Here is a 22,407-nt window from a genome sequence, read left to right as displayed (position 1 = left end):
CTATATTTTTTGCATAAATGTTTTAATGTTAATATTAACTGAATTTGCTTTGTTATTGTAATTTGTTAAACAGCGTGAAGTTTTCTTATTCATAGCCTATGTGGATGTGTAGCCTTTTTTGTTGTTGTTCTTTAATAAGCATAAATAGCAGCATTTTGGCAAGGAAATTATTATTTCAAAACCCTGAACCATCAAATAACTTCGATACAGTTTTTAAAATGTATTTAAAGCATTTTCCACACCTTTATTTCAAAGTATTTTTCCCAAACTAAACTGAATCTCACCAAAGAAATCCATTAAACATGTTTAAAGGAACACTTCATCCAAAAATGAAGTTTACTCACCCTCGAGTTGTTCTAAACCTTTATGAGTTTCTTTCTTCTGCTGAACACAAAAGAAGATATTTTGAAGAATGTCTGTAACCAAACAGTTGATGGGCCCCATTCACTTCAGTATGGAAGTCAATGGTGCCCATCCATTGTTTGGTTACCAACATTTTTCAAAATATATTATTTTGTGTTGAGCAGAAAACAATACATTTATACAGACTTGGAATAATGACGATTTTCACCCAAATGCTAACAGACCTCAGGGAAAACTGGAAAGCCCAGAATTTTAACAGAAACAAGGGTTTCCAGTCTGTCAAGTTTTAACATGAAAAAACACAAGTGGATCTGGAAAACTTTTGTCCTGTGATTTTGCCAACAGACATTCTCTTCCATGCAAATTGAGTGTTAATCCTTTCCTTTACACTTACAGATTGAAGTCATTGCATCAGGCTTTCAAAAGCACCATCTTCTGCCATCACAGACCTCCACAGCTATGGTGTGATCGGAATGAGGTAAAGAATGTATGAATGTAAGAGTAATGTAAAGAATGACAAAGAATGTCCAGAATCCCTCAAGATTGGACCGGATACATGGTCACTCTCAGAGGAGAGAGCTTTTCATTGACAAACACCATTATAAAAGAAAGTATCACCCTTAAAAAGAACTGAATGTCAGAACTGGCTTTTATTTAATATTGTGAGGTGTAATGCATTTTTCAAATACATAAATCATTTATCAACAATAACTCTTAAATCTTTGAGAAATCATAATTTGGAACAAGATACAACAAATTTGAGCCTATATATGAATATACATAGTAGTCATTTAATTATGACTATTATTAATTATATTGTAACAAACTATAATTGAGTTAAATTTTCCTAAGTACATTCAAATTGGCACTAAGCATTTTTTGTGCTGTACTACACACTCACATTAGTTGAAGATACGATAGTGCCCATGTATTAGAAAAAGCTGTTTGATTCTACATGAGAGTGGTTTCCCTTTTCTATCATGTTGAGATCACATGACCAGACAACTTTATCCCCTTATTTTTGACAATTTTAATAACAACAAACAAATAATATTAATAATACTAATGGGTGACAAATGTGTATTTCTACACAGGGATTACATGAAAAAAATTACCTTTTACAGTTTTAGTATGTTCATAATGCTAGCTAAGCTTCGCTTAAAGCACAGAGAGCTGATAAAAACACAAATGCTTTTCTCACATTATAATCTGCTCAGTACAAAATCCTCAATCGTTCTGTTTCTTTGGCAGTTATCATTCATCACTTAGTGTCTGTCTTCACTATTGTGCATTTTGTGAATGCTGCGAGCTTTTAAAGTCAACATAAATTTCCTTTTGCAACCCCCGTGTGAATGGGACTTGAAGTTATCCATCAGGAATTAAGTGGATTGTGAAAAGTCGACCGAATGTGCAATGCTTAAATAGTTATTTGGCAAATGGTTAACGTTATTCAATAACCTGTGCCAGCAGGAAAGGAAAGTTGTTTCAGGGGAACGGTAAGCTATAACAATTTGATTTGAAGATTTGAACTATTTTTTTTTCTTTGGAACAACATGCACCGATTAATCATTCCACAAGACAAAGAATGTGCATTAAGAATGTAGATATAGGGTCCATTTTTATTTCATGTTGACTTAAAATTTAGTTTGCTGTGTCTTACACATGCACTGCCCATGGAATAAAGGTGCCAGGATCCGCCGGAGGACACTAAAACAAACACACACAAACACATTTTAAAGGTCAACAGCACTTCAATAGGCCCTATCAGAAGCATTAGATATGATATCAAACATTAAACCACATAATTTAATTTAAAATATATTTTATTTATACTACTAGGGTGATATAAGGTAAAATGGGCCATTTAAGGTTTGGGGGTCCCAATGACTGCAAAGGATTTCAAACTGTTGTCATACAGTAACTGTGCTTGACAAGTAACAGGTGATTTGATTGGTTATGGTTGCTATGGTGGGCGGGGGAATAATTCAAATCAAGACAACCCCAGAAAGCTGCATGGTAAGGAGCCAGGCATACCAAATCTAAACTAACTAAACTATTATAAGGATGATACATCTATAAAAAACAAACAAACATGCACATGAAAAAAAAAAATATGCATACTATCTGTCTTGATGGCATTAATCAGAAATAATGTTGTTAGTTTGGTATATAAACAACTTTTTTGTAAAAGTGATGTTTTTCTTGGCGGCCCAATTTAATTTAACCCACTGAGGTAAAATGGGCAACATGGTTTCAGCTAAAATGGGCCATCATCTGTGTCACACACACATTTTTATTTTTAAATGGCACATATGAAATATGTTTGTTTAATGCAGTTTAAATGGTATGTGGCAGTATAAGAAGTTGTGTTTTAAAATTAAAATGGATGATAAATTGGTATTTCCTTTTGCAGTTTGACTGGCCCATTTTACCTGAAACAGCTCATGCAAAAACAGATGGCACATCTGATGTTTCAAGATCTGTAGGGCCTAAATAATTATATTTTATGACACAATTTCAACACAAATTTATCAAAAACAGTCATTATTAATCATTAAAAAAAAACATGGAAAAGGCATATATGGTATTATATTATTGTCCCAAACGATTGACCAAAAAGTGGCCCAATTTACCTGATATCACCCTATTCAAAAGTTTGTTGTCCATAAGATTTAAGTGTTTGAAATAAGTCTCTTATGCTCATCAAATATTGTTACAAATTAAAACAACTGTGTTAAAATAATATATTTTAAAATGTGATTTATTCCTGTGATGGAAAAGCAAAATGATCAGCATTTTTCCATTCTTCAGTGTCACATGATCCTTCAGAAATCATTTTCATGAAGGAATCATTCAGAAATCATACTGTCACTTTTGATCAATTAAATGCATCCTTTCAGAATACACATATTAATTTCTGTCAAAAAAAAAATCATACTGAGACTAAACTTTTGAACATTAGTGTCTGACTTGATTTGAGAAGGTACAATACAATTTTATTAAATTGTATAATAAAATTAATCTTCAGTCTGAAATGATCCTTGTTTAGATTTCATGCAATGTTTAATTTGCATTAAAAAGTTACTACATACCAGTTTAGTAAACTTGTCCTCACAGGCATTTCGTATCCGTTCAGGAGTGGCGGGGCTGTCCAGTCTGAAGGGTCCAGTCAGGCCAGATTCTGCCCTGGCAGCAGTGATGGCATCTTTAATGGCATAAAACACTGAGGCCGCCAGAAAAAGAGGAGGCTCGCCCACAGCCTGAACACAAGCACACAGCCTTAAAGGTTAACAGACACAAACCATGATCTTACTGTGTGAAGTCGGTTGTTGTGGTGCGACCAACCTTTGAGGAGAAGATGGCCTTCTCGTTGGAAGCGTCTCTGAGCAACGAGACCTTTAATTCAACTGGAATATCCCCAAATGCGGGAATCTTATACATGCCAGGTCCGCGAGTATATAGGTAACCATCAGGGGAGTAGCGGAGTTCCTCTAGCGTGAACAGACCTAAACCTTGCATGAAGCCACCCTCCACCTGCACACGCAGCCATAAATCAGATCATATTCATAATGAAATGTCAATTGAGTGATCTGCTTTGTTCATTTTAGATGAAATACCTGTCCAATGTCCAATGCTGGATTTAAACTCTTGCCCACATCCATGACTATGGACGTATGGAGATTCTGACAGGAGAGATTGAACTTTTTAGCTTGCATCTCAAATATGTCATTTGTTATGTAGACCAGTGTCCTGTGCTCAGTAAAACTGACATTTGAACATAATAAAGATGCAATTAACATTGCCATTACCTTGTGTGAGCCGGTTAGACAATCTATCTCCACCTCTGAGACGGCCACGCCATAACTAAAGTAGTTAAATGCCCTTCCTGAATTTGTGTCAAAGTCATAGCCAAGATCTGGAGTCCTATAAAATATAATCGGATTAATTATACCTCTCATTTCTATGAGGACCAACGTGATTAGCAGTGTAAAAGGTGACAATTATCAAATTTATTGAAATGTATTAGAATTTGATGAGTGTATTAGCTGAAGAAAATATTAAGAAATGAACATACTTGTAAAATCCATTGGCAGACAGGCTTACTCTGTCAAAATAGGCTGCTTTCACCTGCAACAGAAAAAAAAGTCAAATATACACATACACTGTGTATTAATATATAACATTTGATAAATAATGACATAAACTACATACTGACCCAATCCTCCCAGCAGCCTTTGGGGTTTTTGTCTTTGTAAGGCTGAAGTCTTTGTAGTAAAGTCTGGCAAGCATTCTATGGGACATTACAAGTTTGCGTGAAATTACTGATTATGACAAGACTGTTGATTTGAACATTTTTGTATGTTTCTTGCTTACCAAGGTTGAATTTATTTGATCAAAATATAGCACTACTATGAAATATTATCACAAATGAAAATAATCGCTTTGTATTTTAATTAGGGCTGTGCAAAAGTTAATTGCGATTAATCGCATCCAAAATAAAAGTCTGTGTTTACATAATATATTTGTGTGCGCTGTATATAATTATTTTGTATATATAAATACCTATGCATGCATGTATATATTTAAGAATTATTTGCGCTTAAATTCTGTATACATCTATAAATACATAATCTATATTATATAAATATAAATATTTTATATATGAATAACACATTTTCTTAAATATATACATGCATGTGTGTGTATTTATATATACAAAATAATTATATACAGCACACACAAATATATTATGTAAACACAGACTTTTATTTTGGATGCGATTAATCGCAATTAACTTTTGCACAGCCCTAATTTTAATATACTTTAAAATGACTGTGATTGCAAAGTTGAATTTTCAGTTTACAGTCTTCAGTGTCACATGATCCTTCAGAAACTTTTTTTTTACGATTGTTCGATGAATAGAAAGTTGAAGTATGTAAAAGTTTTGACTGTTACTTTTAATAAATTTAATGTAGATTTAAAAAAAAAATCTCACTGACCCCAAAATTTTGAAAGGTAGTGTACATAAACGAGTACACAGTGTATATAACGCATCATAAATTTGAATTTCTGGTGCATGAGCCTTACATAGACGGCCATGCCGTTAAGGTCTGAGGAGGCCGAGGCGGCCGTAGGACTGGTGTTGGGAACTGTGTTAGTGCTGGTCTCTGAGATGTGAATCTTTGTGCTGGCGATTCCAAGAGTTTTACTGGCCACCTGCACAAAAGATTAATATAAAAAGCTCTGATCAACATTATATATATAGTATATTTATGTATATAAACATAGTGTGTGTGTATTACCTGGACCATTTTAGTGTGCAGGCCCTGCCCCATCTCAGTTCCACCATGAGTTAGTAGAACAGAACCATCTACATACACATGTATTAATGCTCCTGCCTGAATCAGAAATGTACATCACATATTTATATACCAATCACCTCTTTTTAAGAATTATTTAGAGCCTGAGAGGAAGAGTGACCTGGTTGAGGAAGACAGCAGTGAAGCTGATGCCAAACTTGGTGGGAATGATGGACAACCCTCTCTTGGTCCAACGGTGCTGCCTGGAAGACAGGATTACAGCAGTTTACCCAACAAGCTTGGCAGTACCTGAACTGAACATATTTACAGTAACATCCAAATAAAATCCCTTCATAAAAATTACATCATCTGCTCCTCTGTGTCAGTTTAGTATTATTACTGTACTGTAATAGTATTTATAAATATTTTGAATTAACATATCTTTTTTATAGCTTTTTATCATTCTTAGTTTTTTTTTTTCATAATTCTATTTAGCTTTAATTTATTTTTATTTCAGTTTTATTACTTTAACTCAAACTTATTCATTTCCAACACAACTATTATTTATTCAATTTTAAGTCTGTCATCTAACTTTACAGTAGTTTTATTTCCATTAACGAACTTGATCTTACTGATGATTATTAAAAAAAAAGTATTTTAGCTTTAATTAATAACTAATGATGCTCTATTGACACGGAAATGTGTTGAATATGATAGCAAATAAATCATAAACATTAATTTGTTTATTTTTCATTAGTTATTTTTAGATTACATTTTACACAATAATGTGAATTATTTGTAAATTTTCAGTTTATATATATATTTTTTCTATTCATTTATATTTTAGTAAATTTATTTTTTATTTTATAATGTCAGAAAGGCACCAAAAACAGTTTAATTTAATTTCCACTACACTTATCTCAAAATATCATAGAAAACATGTCTCGTTAAATCAGCACAAACTCTCATCTTGATATCTATGAGTATTTCAGACCTGTTGTATTGTTCCACTGCATCCTTGCGCTTGTTGAAGTCTGAGATGTGCATGCACTCCTCCCAGCAGCGATTAATGGTAAACTGGTCCAGACGTTGATTAAAGTGCGTGAGATCTCCCTCCTTGTACATGTTCAACCTCCTCACCTGGAATTAGTAAAGGATCCTGTTACAAGTGATCTGTGTGGACTATGAGAGAGTGAGTTGCAGTATGAACCTCTTCTGCCGGCAGACCACAGCTCAAAGCCACATCACTCATCCAGCTCTCTGCGATCATCATGCCCTGCGGCCCACCGAAGCCTCTGAACGCAGAGTTAGATGGCAGGTTGGTTTTACACATGTAGCCTGTGCCCCGAATGTTAGGAATTTTGTAGGAGTTATCCATGTGGAACAGTGCCCTCTCCAGGATCTGTGGATTGAGACACAATTTTAGATTTGGAGGGTAATAATTTCTTGTAATGTGTCTCACTGACCACCAGGGGGAACAGATGTTCAAAACTTTGGGATGGCTACTCACTGACAATGACAGGTCCTGTGAATTGCCTGCATTGCTGTAGAGTGTCACATCAAGTGCCATCACTCTTCCACTGTTCATGAAACCAACCTAGACATGAGATTACACAGAGATCGTGTCTGAGAAAAGTCTAACAAGGACATGGACAATATTTGGCTAATTTGCAACATTTCTCACCTTGTAACGACCAAAGAATGGATGCCGACCACCCGTGACCAGCATGTCCTCATCGCGATCTAACATGCAGCGAACCGGTCGCTTGGCCCTGGAAGAAGAAAAAGACAAAACAAAATCTTCAACTTCCACATACAGCCTCCCTTTATATAATGAGGAACATCAACGCCGTTACATTCATTTGTTGTAAGTTTTTTCATACTTATGCGCGGCAACAGCAACCACTGTGGAGAGAATGGTGCTCCGACTCTCTTTCCCTCCAAATCCTCCTCCCATCCTCTTTACACGACACACAATCCGGTTGGCAGGCACTCCTAGAGCTTTAGCCACGAGGGACTGAGGCAACCACAGCAAGTCATTGCCATGAGGACAGTAAAATCAACATTATGAACAATCTATCTATCTATCTATCTATCTATCTATCTATCTATCTATCTATCTATCTATCTATCTATCTATCTATCTATCTATCTATCTATCTATCTATCTATCTATCTATCTATCTATCTATCTATCTATCTATCTATCTATCTATCTATCTATCTATCTATCTATCTATCTATCTATCTGTTTAATGATCTGTCTATCTATCATATCTGCTTGTCTGTCTGTCAATCTATCTATCTATTGTATCTGCTTGTCTGTATGTCCATCCATCCATCCATCCATCCATCCATCCATCCATCCATCGTGTCTGTCTGTCCATCTATTATTTAACTTTTTTTATGACCATTATCAAACTATAATACCGGTAATATAAATTAATTTTCTTTTATGAAGTAAGAAAGCAATTCTATTATATGTTTACTTGAGTCTTGGAGAGCGCCTGTGTGGAAACAAACAGCTCCATTTCTCCATCCTCTCCACGAGGGACAGCCAGCGTGCAATTAGTCTCCAAATAAAACTGTTCCTGTCCTCCAATGTGCATCTCACCTGCAGAATCACATATTTGGAGTCAGCTCATCAAATTAAAGAAAAACAGGACTGAACAGAATCTTTCAAGGAATTTAAATTCTGGGCGAGAAACCTGCAGATCAACCACAGAATTTGTGCACATTTATAATCAGGTTCAGACTTCTTATTTCATTAATAAACATATACTTTTAAATAATATGACTCTTTTATTAGATATTTTCTTTATTTAGAAATAGGCTTGATGCAGTGTATCTCAAGCTGTGTTTCCATCCAAAGTTGTGAATAAGTAAATATTGAAATATCGCATTTGCGAATAAAGCATCGTTTCTCAGAAATTGGCCCAAAATATCTGTAGTAAAAACGGAAGTTGCTGCAATCGAGTACGCCTTTGACTCTTTTTTCCTACATCATAAAAGAGTTTCATCTTTACGCAATCATGTGAGGCGTTTCTGAGGGAATTAAACCAAATTATTTTGATGACAGGCTTTGGCTCAGGCATTTCAGAAGAAATAAAACTACATTCGAGATGCTGTGATGTGATTAGTCTGCTGGTAAGTCCAGATATCCAATCACATCCACTGTTGAACAAAAAAAAAAAAAAAATCTACTGCATTAAAAATAGAAAGAAAAAATGAAATGAAATAAGCTTTCTGAAAAAAAAAAGTTAAAATTTTAGGGCTTTGGGTTATTTTGACTCGTGAGGAACTCTTTAGTAACAAGTACAGGAGAATTAGGATTAAATAGAAACATGGTTATACCATGCAGTATGTGGTCAGAGTCTTTGAATCCTTGTGCAAGGTCTCCTCTCTCTATACTTCTCACCGGCTGAAAGAAGGACTTGTTGGTAATAGCATCCTGTTTGAAAGAGTGAACGCAAACATGTTAACATTAGCAAACAAGTCAAGCTTATCTTTATGCGTTGTGTGTATTTTTGAATTTGTACAAGCTTGTCGCTCTGAAAACCTTGAAACCCCCTTTTATGTAATGATGACAGCAGAGAAAGTGCTAAGTAATGGTGAGAGGTCAGATCACATAACCAAAGGTTTTGCAATAATATTGTAGATCAGTGGTACTGGGTCGAAAAACCAAAAATGAGTTGAAGGTCAATATGACACTTTAAAGGGATAGTTCCCCCCGAAATTAAAATTAGCCAATAATTTACTCATAATGCCTTATAATGTGGGTTTCTGTTTTGAAGTCCATAAAAGTGCTATCCATCATAAAAGTTCTCCACACGGCTTCAGGGGGTTAATAGAGGCCTTCTGAAGCGAAGTGATGCGTTTGTTTGAGAAAAATATTAGTATTTAACATGTTAAAAAATACAATTCTAGCTTTCGCCCAAAAGTTCATACACAGTCTACTAATGCCTGATGCACAACTTATGAAACTTATGACGTCTAAGTAACGTAGTGCGTCATGGCGTAGCATAAATAGCAGTAGTACGTCGCATTGCTCGCATAAGTTGCATCTAGACTTATGTAAAATCCAAATGTTTGTTTGGCCGGAAGGTATTATAAAGTTTTAATATGAACATTTTTCTTACAAACGCATTGCTTCGCTTCAGAAGGCCTTCACTTCCATTCACTGTCCGCTAATATAAAGTTTGGAACAATCAGGATTTATATATATATATATATATATATATATATATATATATATATATATATATATATATATATATAACTCGTCTGAAAGAAGAATGTCATATACACCTAGGATGACTTGAGGGTGAGTAAATCATGGGCTAATTTTAATTTGTGGGTAAACTATCCCTTTAAGTCTATTGTGTGTATGTGCGCACATAAATACAAACCTGAATGGTGACAATCACAGGCTGCAGTTCCTCATAGCTGATCTTCACAGCTTTGGCTGCTCTCTGAGCATGAGCCTGTGTGTCAGCCAAAATGGCCCCCACTATATGTCCAACACATGTGACCTAGCATGAGAGATCAATGTGGGGAAGAAAACCATGAACTCTCCGTGAATAAGTTGAATAATAGTGACAAATAATTATAAGACATATCAAACACACACTAACTATAAAAAAATAAAATTGTGTGTGTGTATATATATATATATATATATATATATATATATTTCTTTAGCAGCAAATCAGCAATATTAGAATGATTTCTGAAGACTGTGATGAGTAAAATTGTTGAAAATTCAGTTTTCAACAATTTTACTCATCACAGTCTTCAGAAATCATTCTAATATTGCTGATTTGCTGCTAAAGAAACATTTCTGCTCAATGTTTTTGTGGAAACCTCTGAAAATAAATAAATAAATAAATACATTTAATGTGTCCTTGCTCAATGAAAAGTATTAATGTCTTCAAATTAAAAAAAAAAATTTAATTAATTAAAAAGTCATAAAAAAACATAATTATATACATAATAATTATAAATGTTTTTTTGTTTTGTTTTTTAATAACTTTAAAAGCCTATAAAGGTCTTTGCTGCAAATGTCTGGCATTTTATTACTGTACAACGTCCAAGATGCTTAACCATTAAAGAACACGTCAAAGTGTAACTGCAAATATAAATGATTATGCCGTTAAAAGATGCTTGATCATACAATAGCCAAGCCAGTCTGCAATCAAATGATGCATGTGAGAAATATTTTGCACGGGGATCCATAAACTATACTGTACGTCTGTCACATGAGCATGAAGTCATTTGCTATACCTTCCGAATGATACACTCTGTTTTGCAAGGGAACTGTAAAAGCCATTGTCCTATGGTGGCCTAATCCCTGATTTACTCTGCATCATAACTAACAACAGACTTCTATATAAAAGGGAAACACTGTCATAAACAATTTAATGTCTCTCATTAGAAATACTGTACAGAAAATGCACTGAAATATAGATTAATCCACCTTATCTTCGGCAAAAACAGTCTCGTCATAGAAAACAGGTCCTGTTATGTTACTTCCTGGAATGTCTTTGGCAGAGACAAATGCAAACACTCCAGGGACTGCTATTGCATCAGAGGTGTCAATTGATCTAAAAGAAAAACAGGTAGACACATAGTTAACAATCTTGGATAAAGATGGTCTCAAATCACAACAATCTAGTTCAGAACTGAACCTTTTTATGACATGAGGTTCATAAAAACAACGTAGGCTCTCTTTATAGGAACACTCCGACTTTTTTGGACTTTAGCTTATACACCGTATTCACCGTGCAAATATAAATTGGTTACACTGACACATGTGCACAGAGGGAGGGAGAGAGAAGCTTAGCACAAAGACTGGCTGTAAATGGCTACAGCTAGCATTCTAATCCTAATAAGTGACAAAATAACGCAAACATTTTCCTATTTACATGTTGTGATTTGTATAGTCACAGAGTGTACAAATCACAAGGTCATGTGAGACACAGCCATCTTTTAACCATAAATATTGGGAACTATATTCTCAGAAGGCAGCACTGCTACTTAGGTGGAGTGATAACCGCAGCACCTGAGGCTCACCCGAGAATATAGTTTCCCAATATTTATACGGTTAAAAGATATCTTTGTCTCATATTAACTCTCTATTTGTACACTCTGTGACTATTTGCGTTATTTTGTCACTTATTGGGATTATGCTAGCTGTAGCCATTTACATCCAGTCTTTGTGCTAAGCTAGGCTAGCGGTGGGTGCGTCCAAAAAAGCTAAAGTCCAAAAAAGTCAGAGTGTTCCTTTAACATCATCACTGTGCATGTGATAAATCATATAGATGGTTTTAACCCAATATTAAATCACTCCAAAACTGTTTTCAACTAACTTTATGAGGGCATGAGCTTTAGTGCTTGTGACCAAAGCCAAATAGAGCTCATTTTCATAACAGGGTATGTCGTCACAGTAGACCGCTTCTCCTGTTGCCTGCTTAAGACCGGAGAGGTGCATGATTGGCTGCCCCACAACATCATCACTATTAAGACCAGGGGGAACTGCCTGCAAACAAAGAAATAAAGTTAAGAAATCTGCCAAAACAATACACCGATAAAGCTGCCAAAGTTATATTTATATGTACCTGGTAGAGTTGTACACTGGATGGTGAGTCCAACTGGAAGAGCTCAGTAGCAGTAGCATACTCAGGCCTGATGTCTTCCACAGTCACACCCTGTAGAGACACAGACTACAATTAAAGTCACCATGAAATCAAAATGGACAATTCTTGGTTTTTATGGAATTTTATAAATTATTTATCCATGCTCATCATTAATATTATTTTTATGCCCTCCTAATCTTAAAATCAAAATAACTTTTTGCAGCTCCTTGACTGCAAATAGTTGTGAGAACATTAGAGTGTCAAATCCGGGTTCATTTGTGTCAGGTCTTAAAGTGACGGCAGCCTAATATTTCTGCCGCTGTCTGTCATTAATATTAATCAAACAACAAAAGACAAAAATAAAATAATTCCCAGCTCTTGACTGATTCACTTTTGTATCTTTAATAAGGATTAGAACAAGCACATGACAAACTGGGAATGTCAGAGCTCTGTCACCCACTAAGATAAAACCTGACAGAACCCTGACAACAAAAGCATAAAAAGGCCCAAAATATAACTTTAAATTACTTCTGTTTTGGAATTTGTCAAACACTTGAATGTGTAAGTGTGCAAAAAACAAACAAACAAACAAAAAAACCTCCATCTGCAGGTTCAGAGCCAGTTTGTGCTGAACTGTCAGGAAGAACTTGTAGAAGAGGCTGATAGTCAGTGTGCGCCTATATGTCACCATCCCACCAGGAGCTGAGGGAGACAGACTCATCTCCTCAGCCAATGAGGTGCAGGCTTCCTCTAGAAGCTCCTTGTTCCATTGCCTGCAATCAAATACTGATGCAGTCATTCTGCTCATGATTCAGGAATGAGGCTGAATGTCAGAAAATAATTGTAAAAATTTGCCAGCCATCATCTTCTACCTGTTGAGCAACCTGTTACATGTGGCCGTGGCAAGGACAGTCACAGGGGCCATTCCTCCATAGCTTATCCGGATACTCTCCACTATATTGGATTGGTCCTTGAAGATTGCATTCATCCCGCATGTGACAATGGAGATGTCATCCTCCTTGCGAGGGGATTGTTTGAAGGCTGAGAAGTACTGGCCCTAAAAATGAATTGAAAGAATAACTGATTCATCACACCGAGAGACCAACATCAATATCAATATGTCTTTCCAAACCAGTATAACTTTCTCTTTTTTCAGCTGAACACAAAATGAGAAGAGTTAAATAAATTACAAGAATTGTGGAAAGATTCTAAACGTTAATGGGTTTCCTCAAACAAAGCCCTGGTATGACTTCAGAAGACTTTCAATATAGCGAACAAGTCACATGGACCAATTTTGGAGCTTGACAGTCCAGATTCATCATACATCATCATCATACTTTCAAATAAAACATTTATTTTGAAAAGAATCTGCAGACCCGTTTTGTGTATGGAATCTCAATGGACAACAGAATCTCCTCTGGCTTCAAAGCGGTCTTCCTATAACCAGGAAAGAACTTGTCATCCATTTGGAGAACACGTTTCTCCCCTTAAAACATCAGAAAAAGATTTTTTATAGAATTTCTGAAACATAGATTAAAAGTAAAAATGTCTTTTTGCTATCATAAAATCTGTAGAACAAAGAACATGGAGACTATGTCAAGAAAACATACATGGTCAACACCCTACAGTAACATGTTACTCATAAACTAGACTGTACTGTAAAAGTCCTATTTAGCTTCCAGTAACCTTAACCCCTGCCCTATGTACCACAATCATTCAATAAGCTGCCAAACATTGTGATACTGTACATTTCTGACAGTATCTCTAATTCCCGATAAAATTGCTATTGACTGCTACTGTAATTACCACCATAACATTCAGACTCCAGCCGGAATGCATGTAAAATGAGTGGAACAGCATATTTCCATTGACTGGCTCTGAATGTTTTCTCTGTTCTCTGTGTTCTGGGGGGTGTGCTGTACCTTTGGCCATCACCGTGAGTTTGCAGCCAGCTGCCATAAACACAGGGTTAAGGTCTGAAATGGGACTCGCTGTCATAATATTGCCACCAACAGCCTGAAAGCATTCATATGATGTTTAAGTGACTGAAATTAATCAATGATAACTTTAAATCACAGGTTGGATGATTAAAACATGATTAATCAACCATGTGACATTCATAATCATTTATGTTTTATTGTTCAAGTTAAGCATTTCATTAAGTTAAACAGTCATTAAGTAACTTGCATAAAACATCTTGTCAACAACACATTGTTTTTGATGGTCCCCTTTAGACATTATCTTGACTTTAAGTAACATTGCACTTACATGTCAACTTACTCTCATTAGAGTATATCGGTAGACTGCATGCTTAATATCTACATAATACTTACTGACTATAAGTAACTTTGTAAGTACATTTCACCTTATTTTACTAACCCTAATAGTCTACTAATAATCAAGTAATAATTTAATCAGTTATTTGACATGAAGGTGTAATGTTACTTACAGTCAACAAAATGTCTAAAGGAGACCATCAAAATAAAGGCCGTTTCTCAATATGCCTTCTTGTCTGTACTTGTGTTCTTGTGGACTTGTAAACCGTCATCAGTCGCGGCCCAAGTACTGTCCCAAGTTTGCATTTAGGCAAGAACGGTTAAAAATCCCGGATGTATTCTTGACACTCCCGTTTTACCGAGGATGCATCGGTTGGTAACTTGTGTGAACTTGATGGCAGAAATATCCCATAATTCATTTCGGCATTCGCGGAAGGAGCGGGAAGCAGAGAGAGGCAGGTCAAAATTATTATCGAATATTACTGGCGTTTTTTCCCGCCGTTGGCTAGTGATGTACACAAACAAACAACAGAAGCAGAATTAAAATGAGACATGTGTTGCTTTATTGTTGTGAATGTACATTACATTGTAGTGTATGTAGAGTAATCCCTTAGACTTGGGCGATAAAGCCTGGCTGTAATAATTCTCGTTATGTTTGGGCACTGCAGACGGCGTCTGTGCCGGCGCGGGGGCGCAATACCAGCAAGAACAGATCGTCTCAAACTGTCAGCAGCGTTCTGTGTGCTCGTCACCTCGTGAGTTCGTTCTTCCAAGAACAACTAGCAAGAGCTTTCTTCCCAAGAACACAAGTCCGTTCTTTCCATTCTTGGTTTTGAGAAACGGCCAAAGTGTAACCAATGCTGTGTCACTTTTTGTTTTCTGGAACATGACTTACCGCAACATTTCGGATCTGCTGTCCCGCAAACCAGCGCAACTGCTCAAGAACAGCCTTAAAGATCTCCGTCTGTTGAGCGGGAAGCTTCTTCACCGCGGCATGCAACACATCCCCCAACACAGTCAACGTCACGGATGCGCCAACCTGGATGCCTGTGAACCACATGCTTGTTACAGCCGCGATTAACCGTCAACTATCAATTACCCTAAGCAGTGAAATGCCACTGAAAGACTAGAATGAAGATGAATGCACATACAGTACTGCCTTTGTCTTAATGTATTGTATTGACAAATAATATTTGCTTCAAATTATCGAACAACATACATTGACAGCAACCCATTAGGTATATAACTCTTACCATCCTGAGTGTGTTGGATGATGTTCAGTTCTGGGATGTAAGCTGGTGCCAGAATCACAGGGTAAAGAAGGTTTTTGAACTTCATCTCAATGCCTAGAACAGAAACTCAAAACAATTAAAAACTTGATCCCATTATGTTTTGCATCTATCCCAGTTCTTTGATTACTGCACAAAGAAAAAATGTGTGCATTTTTGCCTTGCATTGCGGTTGAGTAAATAATGAAGTCACTTGTTTTATTCCTGAATTAATCAACATTTTGAACACAACAGTTGAGTTAATTATTAAAGGTGGGGTGTGTGATTTTCTTTTTATTTTCTTTATCGCGTTATTCCTAACCCACTCACAGCCACTGAGTTAGAAGCACTGAAATGAAAATAAAGCAATTCAATCTTCCGTGGAACGGGCAGGACTCGAAAAACTCCAGCCAATCATTTCCAAGACCACCAAGAATCATTGGATTGTCATACCATACACCCCTCACCCCACCCCCTCGCGTGTCCCCTTCGTGCACATACTCAAAGCTTGTGACCCAGTAACAGTAAATGCAAGTCACCCCGGTAAAGAGAGAGTGAGTTTTGCAGATGCATGATTGCGCGTGTTCTTCGAATGGGTGGACTGGAGTCAGGGCCAGAGTTGGAGGAAAGAAGGTAGGACATTTTGAGTCCTACCTCAAAATCTGCCGGCCGTTTTTCAAATCCCATACCCTACCTTTAAATGACCGTCACTTGTTGCCACCTACTGGCATAACAATGTAACATGCAGAAACAATGGTTCCTGGACATATTTCTGGCGAGATTTTGAAGCGCGAATCTGATGGACACTTGAGGCTACGGAAGAGGAGTTGTGACACTGTCGGTCATATGCCAATGATAACATGACGAATATACATCCACATTACATTCATACTATTAGAAAATCAAATTCAAGGACCTGAACTAACTGTATAATTTATACTAATTTCATGTAATTAATATTCTTAATGTATGTGGGCCTCACCAACTTCTGTGTTCCCAACCACTAGTTTAGCGTTTGGATAGGTCGCCTTCAGCTCCAGGAGTTCCTTGAGGGAGCTGGGTTGAATCCAAGACACTCGTTCCCCTATAAACCTCAGCTCTCTTTGGGGCTGTTTACTTAGACTCTGTAGAGCACAAATATAACATAAACTGTTGATGCATCCATTTAATGCAGTAATCAGCCATTTTACAATGATGGTCAATCAAACTTTTTATTTTATACACACCATGAGCTCAGGCGGGAAAATTATCTCTTGTGTCGGGTCCAGTGGCATAAACTCTGATTGGTCATACAATTTCTGAGCTGAAAGTGTTGAATTGTCCTAGAAATAGAGAAAGAAATGTCAAAAATAGTTGTAAAAGTACAAATGGGCAACTAGCACCACCTTGCAGATGAAAAGTCCTTAGATAACATTTAGCACTGATAGGCTGTGCTGTGATTGTGAAACAGTGATATTGAAGTGCCTGTTTGTTTCACGGTTGTAGATTTGACCTCACATGCTTATGAGTGTCAGTTCAAACATGTGACTGGTTTCCTATGAGAATGCAATGGCTGCCATGTCATTGATTTCATTTCCAGCTATGCTTAAGTTTTATCATAAAGGGAAAGACTTAAGGCCAAAAACGTGCTTGTGCTCATAGAAAATAGAGCATAGTGTCTGGATGTCTGTTCCACTCACATTGACATGCTCTTGTGTGTTTCCATTAGTCATACAGCAGCCATTCATTTGTCCTTTCCCACCACAACATCCCCCATCCTGAAATTAGAAGAGGCAGATATTAAACTAAAGATATTATATGGTAATTCTGTTTATTTTCCAGTAATATTCCTTATATCAGCTCAGACTACCTGGAAATATTAATCTTGTACTTGTAATAAGCCAAGATGATGCTAGCGTAAACCGTTTGGTTACCAAAATATCTTCTTTTGTGTTCAACAGAAGAAAGAAACTTTGGAACAATTTGAGGGTGAGTAAATGATAACATAATGTTGATTTGTTGCGTGAACTATCCCTTTAAGCAGTTTTTAGCTGCACTTTGCGGCAAATTATCATTTGGATATAAGTCATAATTTGCACTGTAAAAAAAGATGTACAATCAACATGGATGTTTAAGTCATGTCAAATTAAATGACATTAAACAGACTTAACAAAATAAGTTGAATCTTATGGAACTTATAAAATATATATATATTTTGATGAGTTTAAGCAATGTCATAACTCATTGATAATATAATTCTTTAGTGTACACCCATAAACTCCCACGTACTCTCACAAACTATTATATATTTAATTTTACCTTTGTGAATGTCCTGTAGCCTTCCAGAATAGGTCTGTACCCAGTACATCGACATAAATTGCCTGTGTGCAACCAATTTTAAAAGCAAAACGGTTAAAAAAAATTACATTAAGAGCTAAAAGTTAACAAAATGAAGAAGATATGACTGTTAATATACCTTGAAAAGCCTCCTGAATGTCATGCATAGTGGGTTGAGGGTTGTTTCTTAAAAGAGCGTACATAGACATCACAATTCCTGGCGTGCAGAACCCACACTGTGACCCGTGAGCTTTTGCAATTCGCTCCTGGATGAAAATTAGAACAATGTTGTCAGAGATACTACACCACAAATGAGCAGAACAGCAATATATCAAGTGATGCAGATTATTGAAACTGTAATGAATGTAGGAAGGAAAAGTGGTTATAATGTTATGTAATCTGACATCCTTGGCTCATTATTATCAGAGAAATTAAGATAAAATTGAGACCTGTACAGGATGGAGTTTGCTTGCCACACTGCCGATGCCCTCCACGGTTGTTATTGCACAGTGATGCAAAAAGCAGAGAGGAGCCAAACAGGCATTAACCGCATAATGACTTAAAGAGTGTCATTAAGGACTTAACTCTGGTAAAAGTTTCAAAATGATATTTAAATTGTTAATAGCTATCATCATGAATCTGTTCCGGACTTTAAGGACATCAATGCACTTTATTGCAAAATGGCAATTTACTAACATCTAATCTTACTTCTCTTTTAACTCTTAACTAATGCTGACGAGACAATATCAAAAATATACTGTTTATAATAGTCTCATGACACATTGAGCAACCAACTGAATTTCTAACTTTTTCCATATTTTTATGATTTGAGATCCAAGTTTGCTCCTACCTAGTAACAGAAGGATTTGCATTTGAATAATCAATCAAAATGTAGTTAATTATGTAATGTATCATGTCATTTTTGACATGCTCCTATTCTATAAAAAGTGTTGTATTCTTTTTGCTGGTAGGATTCTCTCTGATATTTGTCTGAGATCCTCCAGAAGTGATTAAAGCATATTCAAAGGCATTGTCTGGAGTCTGTCTAGTTAATGCTGCGCAGCAAGTTAGATATTTAGTGAAACACTAGAGATCTTACTTATATTCCCAAGTGATGGTGTGGAACACTAGAGACCTTATTCCCAAGTGACAGTGTTTGAACGGAACAAGACCATATAATTTATAACTATAATTTTTATACTATAATTATAATTTTTACTATAATTTTTAGGCATTTTATGCAGTCAGAATAGGCATCAACCCAAGTGGTCAGAGGTGAACTCAACTGAGTATAATATTTTCAGGTGTATTGACTCTCAGTTTAACCCAAGTCAGGTGTGTAGGGGAAAAATCTAGCACAGAGTGCATAAAAAGATACATAATCCAGTCCTGATGTGGATGATATTTGGACACCATTACAGTGCAGGCTCCACAACCTCCTTCAGCACATCCCAGTTTGGTTCCTGTCAGACCCACTGCAAACATCAACGCTAAGGAAAACAGTCACACTGAAAAAACAACAGTCTTATCAAATCAGTGTAGGCCTAAATGAGTAGTACAAAATTGCTACAATGTACAAAATGGTAATGTACAATTTCAAGGTCAATAAGATGGCAGTCCAAAATGACATGTTTGGATCAATAAATGTCACTTGAATCAGTAGTGGTGTAATGTAAATGATTGACGAAGTTAACAAAAATTGACCAATGAAAGAAAATATACTAAAATGATGTCACAGATTATTTCTACACTGTAAAAACTTACGATGACAACTTTTTTATATTAACACATTTTTTTAGTCTGTTAAATACAATTTAAGTTGAAATGACTTAAACATCCAAGTTTCTATACTTAAAAAAAAGCAAAAACTTTTTTTTTTCAACATTGTACCTGATTTGACTCTTACTAAGTACTTTTGTTGGTGTAAAATCTAATTGATTCACATTCTGTACAATTAATCACATTCAGGAGTTTTTATCAAAATGCAGGGGGAATAAAATCAACAAAATTCTCCACAGCTGTTAATTTATTACATTTATCTCAACGTTATGTATTTTATACAATCATACTACTGTATGGAAATTAGAATAAGGGACAGGCTTGATTATATAGGCCTATAGAAACAAATCAGCACTTTTTCATGAGCAAAAACAACAAAATGAAAGTGACGCAATTAAATAAACTGACTGACTGATGTGAGCAAACCTCATGAATAGGCTAGTCAAAGGAACGCAATCTCAAGCAGGTGCAAATCATTAAATTTAACCAAAAACAACTCCACAAGACAGAAATATCAGTGTCGTAAATGCTGGGGTTATGGTCTAATAATGTAACTTTTGTTTAGAAGAAAAAAAGCTTTCAGTTTCAACACACAGAGACTGTTCAGCAGAGCAACGGATCAAAAAGGATACAGCTTCTCCTTAAATATGTCAAGAGGGTTGTCTCAGGCTCTGCATTCTTCTCAGTGATCTGCACAGAATTAATTATGGAAAACACATGTTTGACCGTATTGGCTAACAACTTTAACCCAGGGGAAAAATCAGAAGCAAAATGTTTGAAACACGTAGTGAAACACATGTAATTATTAATTTCTCCAATTACCTTTTTCCCATTAACGAAGAAAACGAGGTCATCCCCTGAAGAGTGTAATTTATTCTTAATCTCGTCGGCTGTGATCGACATTTTAATTCCCTGTGTTCCCCCAGAATGCTGCGATCAAATCAGTGAGATGAGCGCTGCTGTCACTGTCAGTGAGCTGACGAACTATGAGCACTGCGTCACGTGAACAGATTCTTATCGATACACGGTTAGCATGTATGGAGAATCACATTTGGGAAGGTTGGTAAAAAAAAAAAAAACACAACAACAACAAATTTGTTTTAGCACACAAGTAATTCAAGAAAATTGATTACTTTACGTTTAATTTTTGAAACCTTGAGTAAATCCAATAGTCTAGATTTGGAACAAGCGAAGGGAGAGTGGGGTACGATGAACCAGTGGGTAAGTTGACCCACCACCCCCTGTTTCCAGGCAACTATAAACATTTGGTGTCATATTAGGCAACATCCCAAATTAACAGGAGATGTCTTCATTGTACTTTTGTCTCAATTTCCCTTGCCTGGAGATCCACATAAGTAAAAACTGGCTCATCTTACCCCACCCTCCCCTATGCCTACTGCACGAGAATTACAGACAGAAAATTATAATTTGTGGCACATTTTATTTTACAGTGTCTCTGTTACATGTAGTTTCTAAAGTAATAACAGAAATTATACTTAATTCCAAGCAAAACAAATATATATATATATATATATATATATATATATATATATATATATGTTTTATTAAACAAGCAGTTACTGTCCTTATAGTGTAACAAACGTAGCCAGCTTATTTTTAAATCGTATTTATTTGATCCTTTTTATGAAAAGGTAATGTTTTTTCAATGTAGTCACCCCAAGAAAACACCATGGTTCAAAGATACATTACAATTATTTTTTACAATGATTTAATGTTTTCTAGAAGGCACCAAGCTTAAAGTAACAAGAAAAGTTAAATCTTTCTACCACAGAATTGTTCACAATTGTCCTAGTATAACATACACCTTTAAACAGTAATATCTAAACATGTTAACTATGCTGATTACAAAGAATTCTTTTCATGTTGGCCAAAAAACTAATATGTATACTAGTATATTTAGTATTATGTTTATAATGTTTTAAATGTTTTTATCTGCTTTCATTAATGGCCAAATTAGAATGTTGAAATTTTTTTTTTTTGGAAGATATTATGTTTGGAAGATATTATGTAAAAAAATCACCAATATATTAAGTATCCCTAGATATATATAATATATATTCCAAAATTGTAACGGCTGTTGAATATTTAGAAACACTGCAACCTTTGGTGGCCTACATGTGGTAGTGTGTCCCAGAAATACTTAAGTGTAGGTCTACCGAAGGGGAAAAAAGGAGAGAGAGAGAGAGAGAGAGAGAGAGAGAGAGAGAGAGAGAGAGAGAGAGAGAGAGAGAGAGAGAGAGAGAGAGAGAGAGAGAGAGAGAGAGAGAGAGAGAGAGAGAGAGAGAGAAAGAGACAAAGAAATTTGGCATTGTCATTTTGTCACCAGTTTTACAAACTGTTAAAATATTCTGCTTAGATGCTTGTCATAGAAAATCTGATACACTGAATAATAATCCAGGAATTTATAGCTTTTATGTCCGTTAAGCCTATGAGAGCCCTCTAGTGGTCT

General features: G+C 35.8%; 1 protein-coding gene across 1 annotated transcript; it reads right to left on the bottom strand.

Moving 5' to 3' along the window:
* Positions 1–994: 994 nt before the first annotated feature.
* xdh (xanthine dehydrogenase) lies at positions 995–20,935 on the bottom strand. The gene is made up of 36 exons (XM_039675540.2): positions 20,760–20,935; positions 20,570–20,627; positions 19,537–19,633; positions 18,608–18,716; positions 18,298–18,424; positions 18,141–18,202; positions 17,522–17,599; positions 17,069–17,164; positions 16,825–16,966; positions 15,828–15,920; positions 15,470–15,621; positions 14,221–14,314; positions 13,675–13,784; positions 13,171–13,355; positions 12,897–13,071; positions 12,281–12,370; positions 12,032–12,201; positions 11,140–11,266; positions 10,073–10,195; positions 9,018–9,114; positions 8,153–8,277; positions 7,547–7,680; positions 7,348–7,435; positions 7,174–7,260; positions 6,874–7,065; positions 6,658–6,803; positions 5,845–5,926; positions 5,667–5,762; positions 5,452–5,580; positions 4,580–4,654; positions 4,439–4,491; positions 4,173–4,287; positions 3,981–4,046; positions 3,709–3,897; positions 3,456–3,623; positions 995–2,070 (listed from the first exon to the last, which is right to left on the bottom strand). The coding sequence occupies exons 1-36, from the start codon at positions 20,838–20,840 to the stop codon at positions 2,020–2,022; spliced, it is 4,062 nt and encodes a 1,353-aa protein (XP_039531474.2). The 5' UTR covers positions 20,841–20,935; the 3' UTR covers positions 995–2,019.
* Positions 20,936–22,407: the final 1,472 nt, after the last annotated feature.

This window comes from Pimephales promelas, chromosome 15 (genome assembly GCF_988280905.1).
Source record: "Pimephales promelas chromosome 15, fPimPro1.hap1.1, whole genome shotgun sequence".
NCBI lineage: Eukaryota > Metazoa > Chordata > Actinopteri > Cypriniformes > Leuciscidae > Pimephales > Pimephales promelas.
This window is presented reverse-complemented; position numbering and strand designations above follow the sequence as displayed.

Coding starts and splice junctions, on each gene's coding strand:
- xdh (XM_039675540.2), bottom strand. CDS start 20,840: ATGTCGATCACAGCCGACGAGATTAAGAATAAATTACACTCTTCAGGG. Junction 19,634..20,569: donor GACATATTTAAGGAGAAGCT/GTATCCTTTTTG, acceptor TGATGTTTGCAG/TGGGTCTGACAGGAACCAAA. Junction 4,492..4,579: donor AAGGCTGCTGGGAGGATTGG/GTCAGTATGTAG, acceptor TTTCTGTTGCAG/GTGAAAGCAGCCTATTTTGA.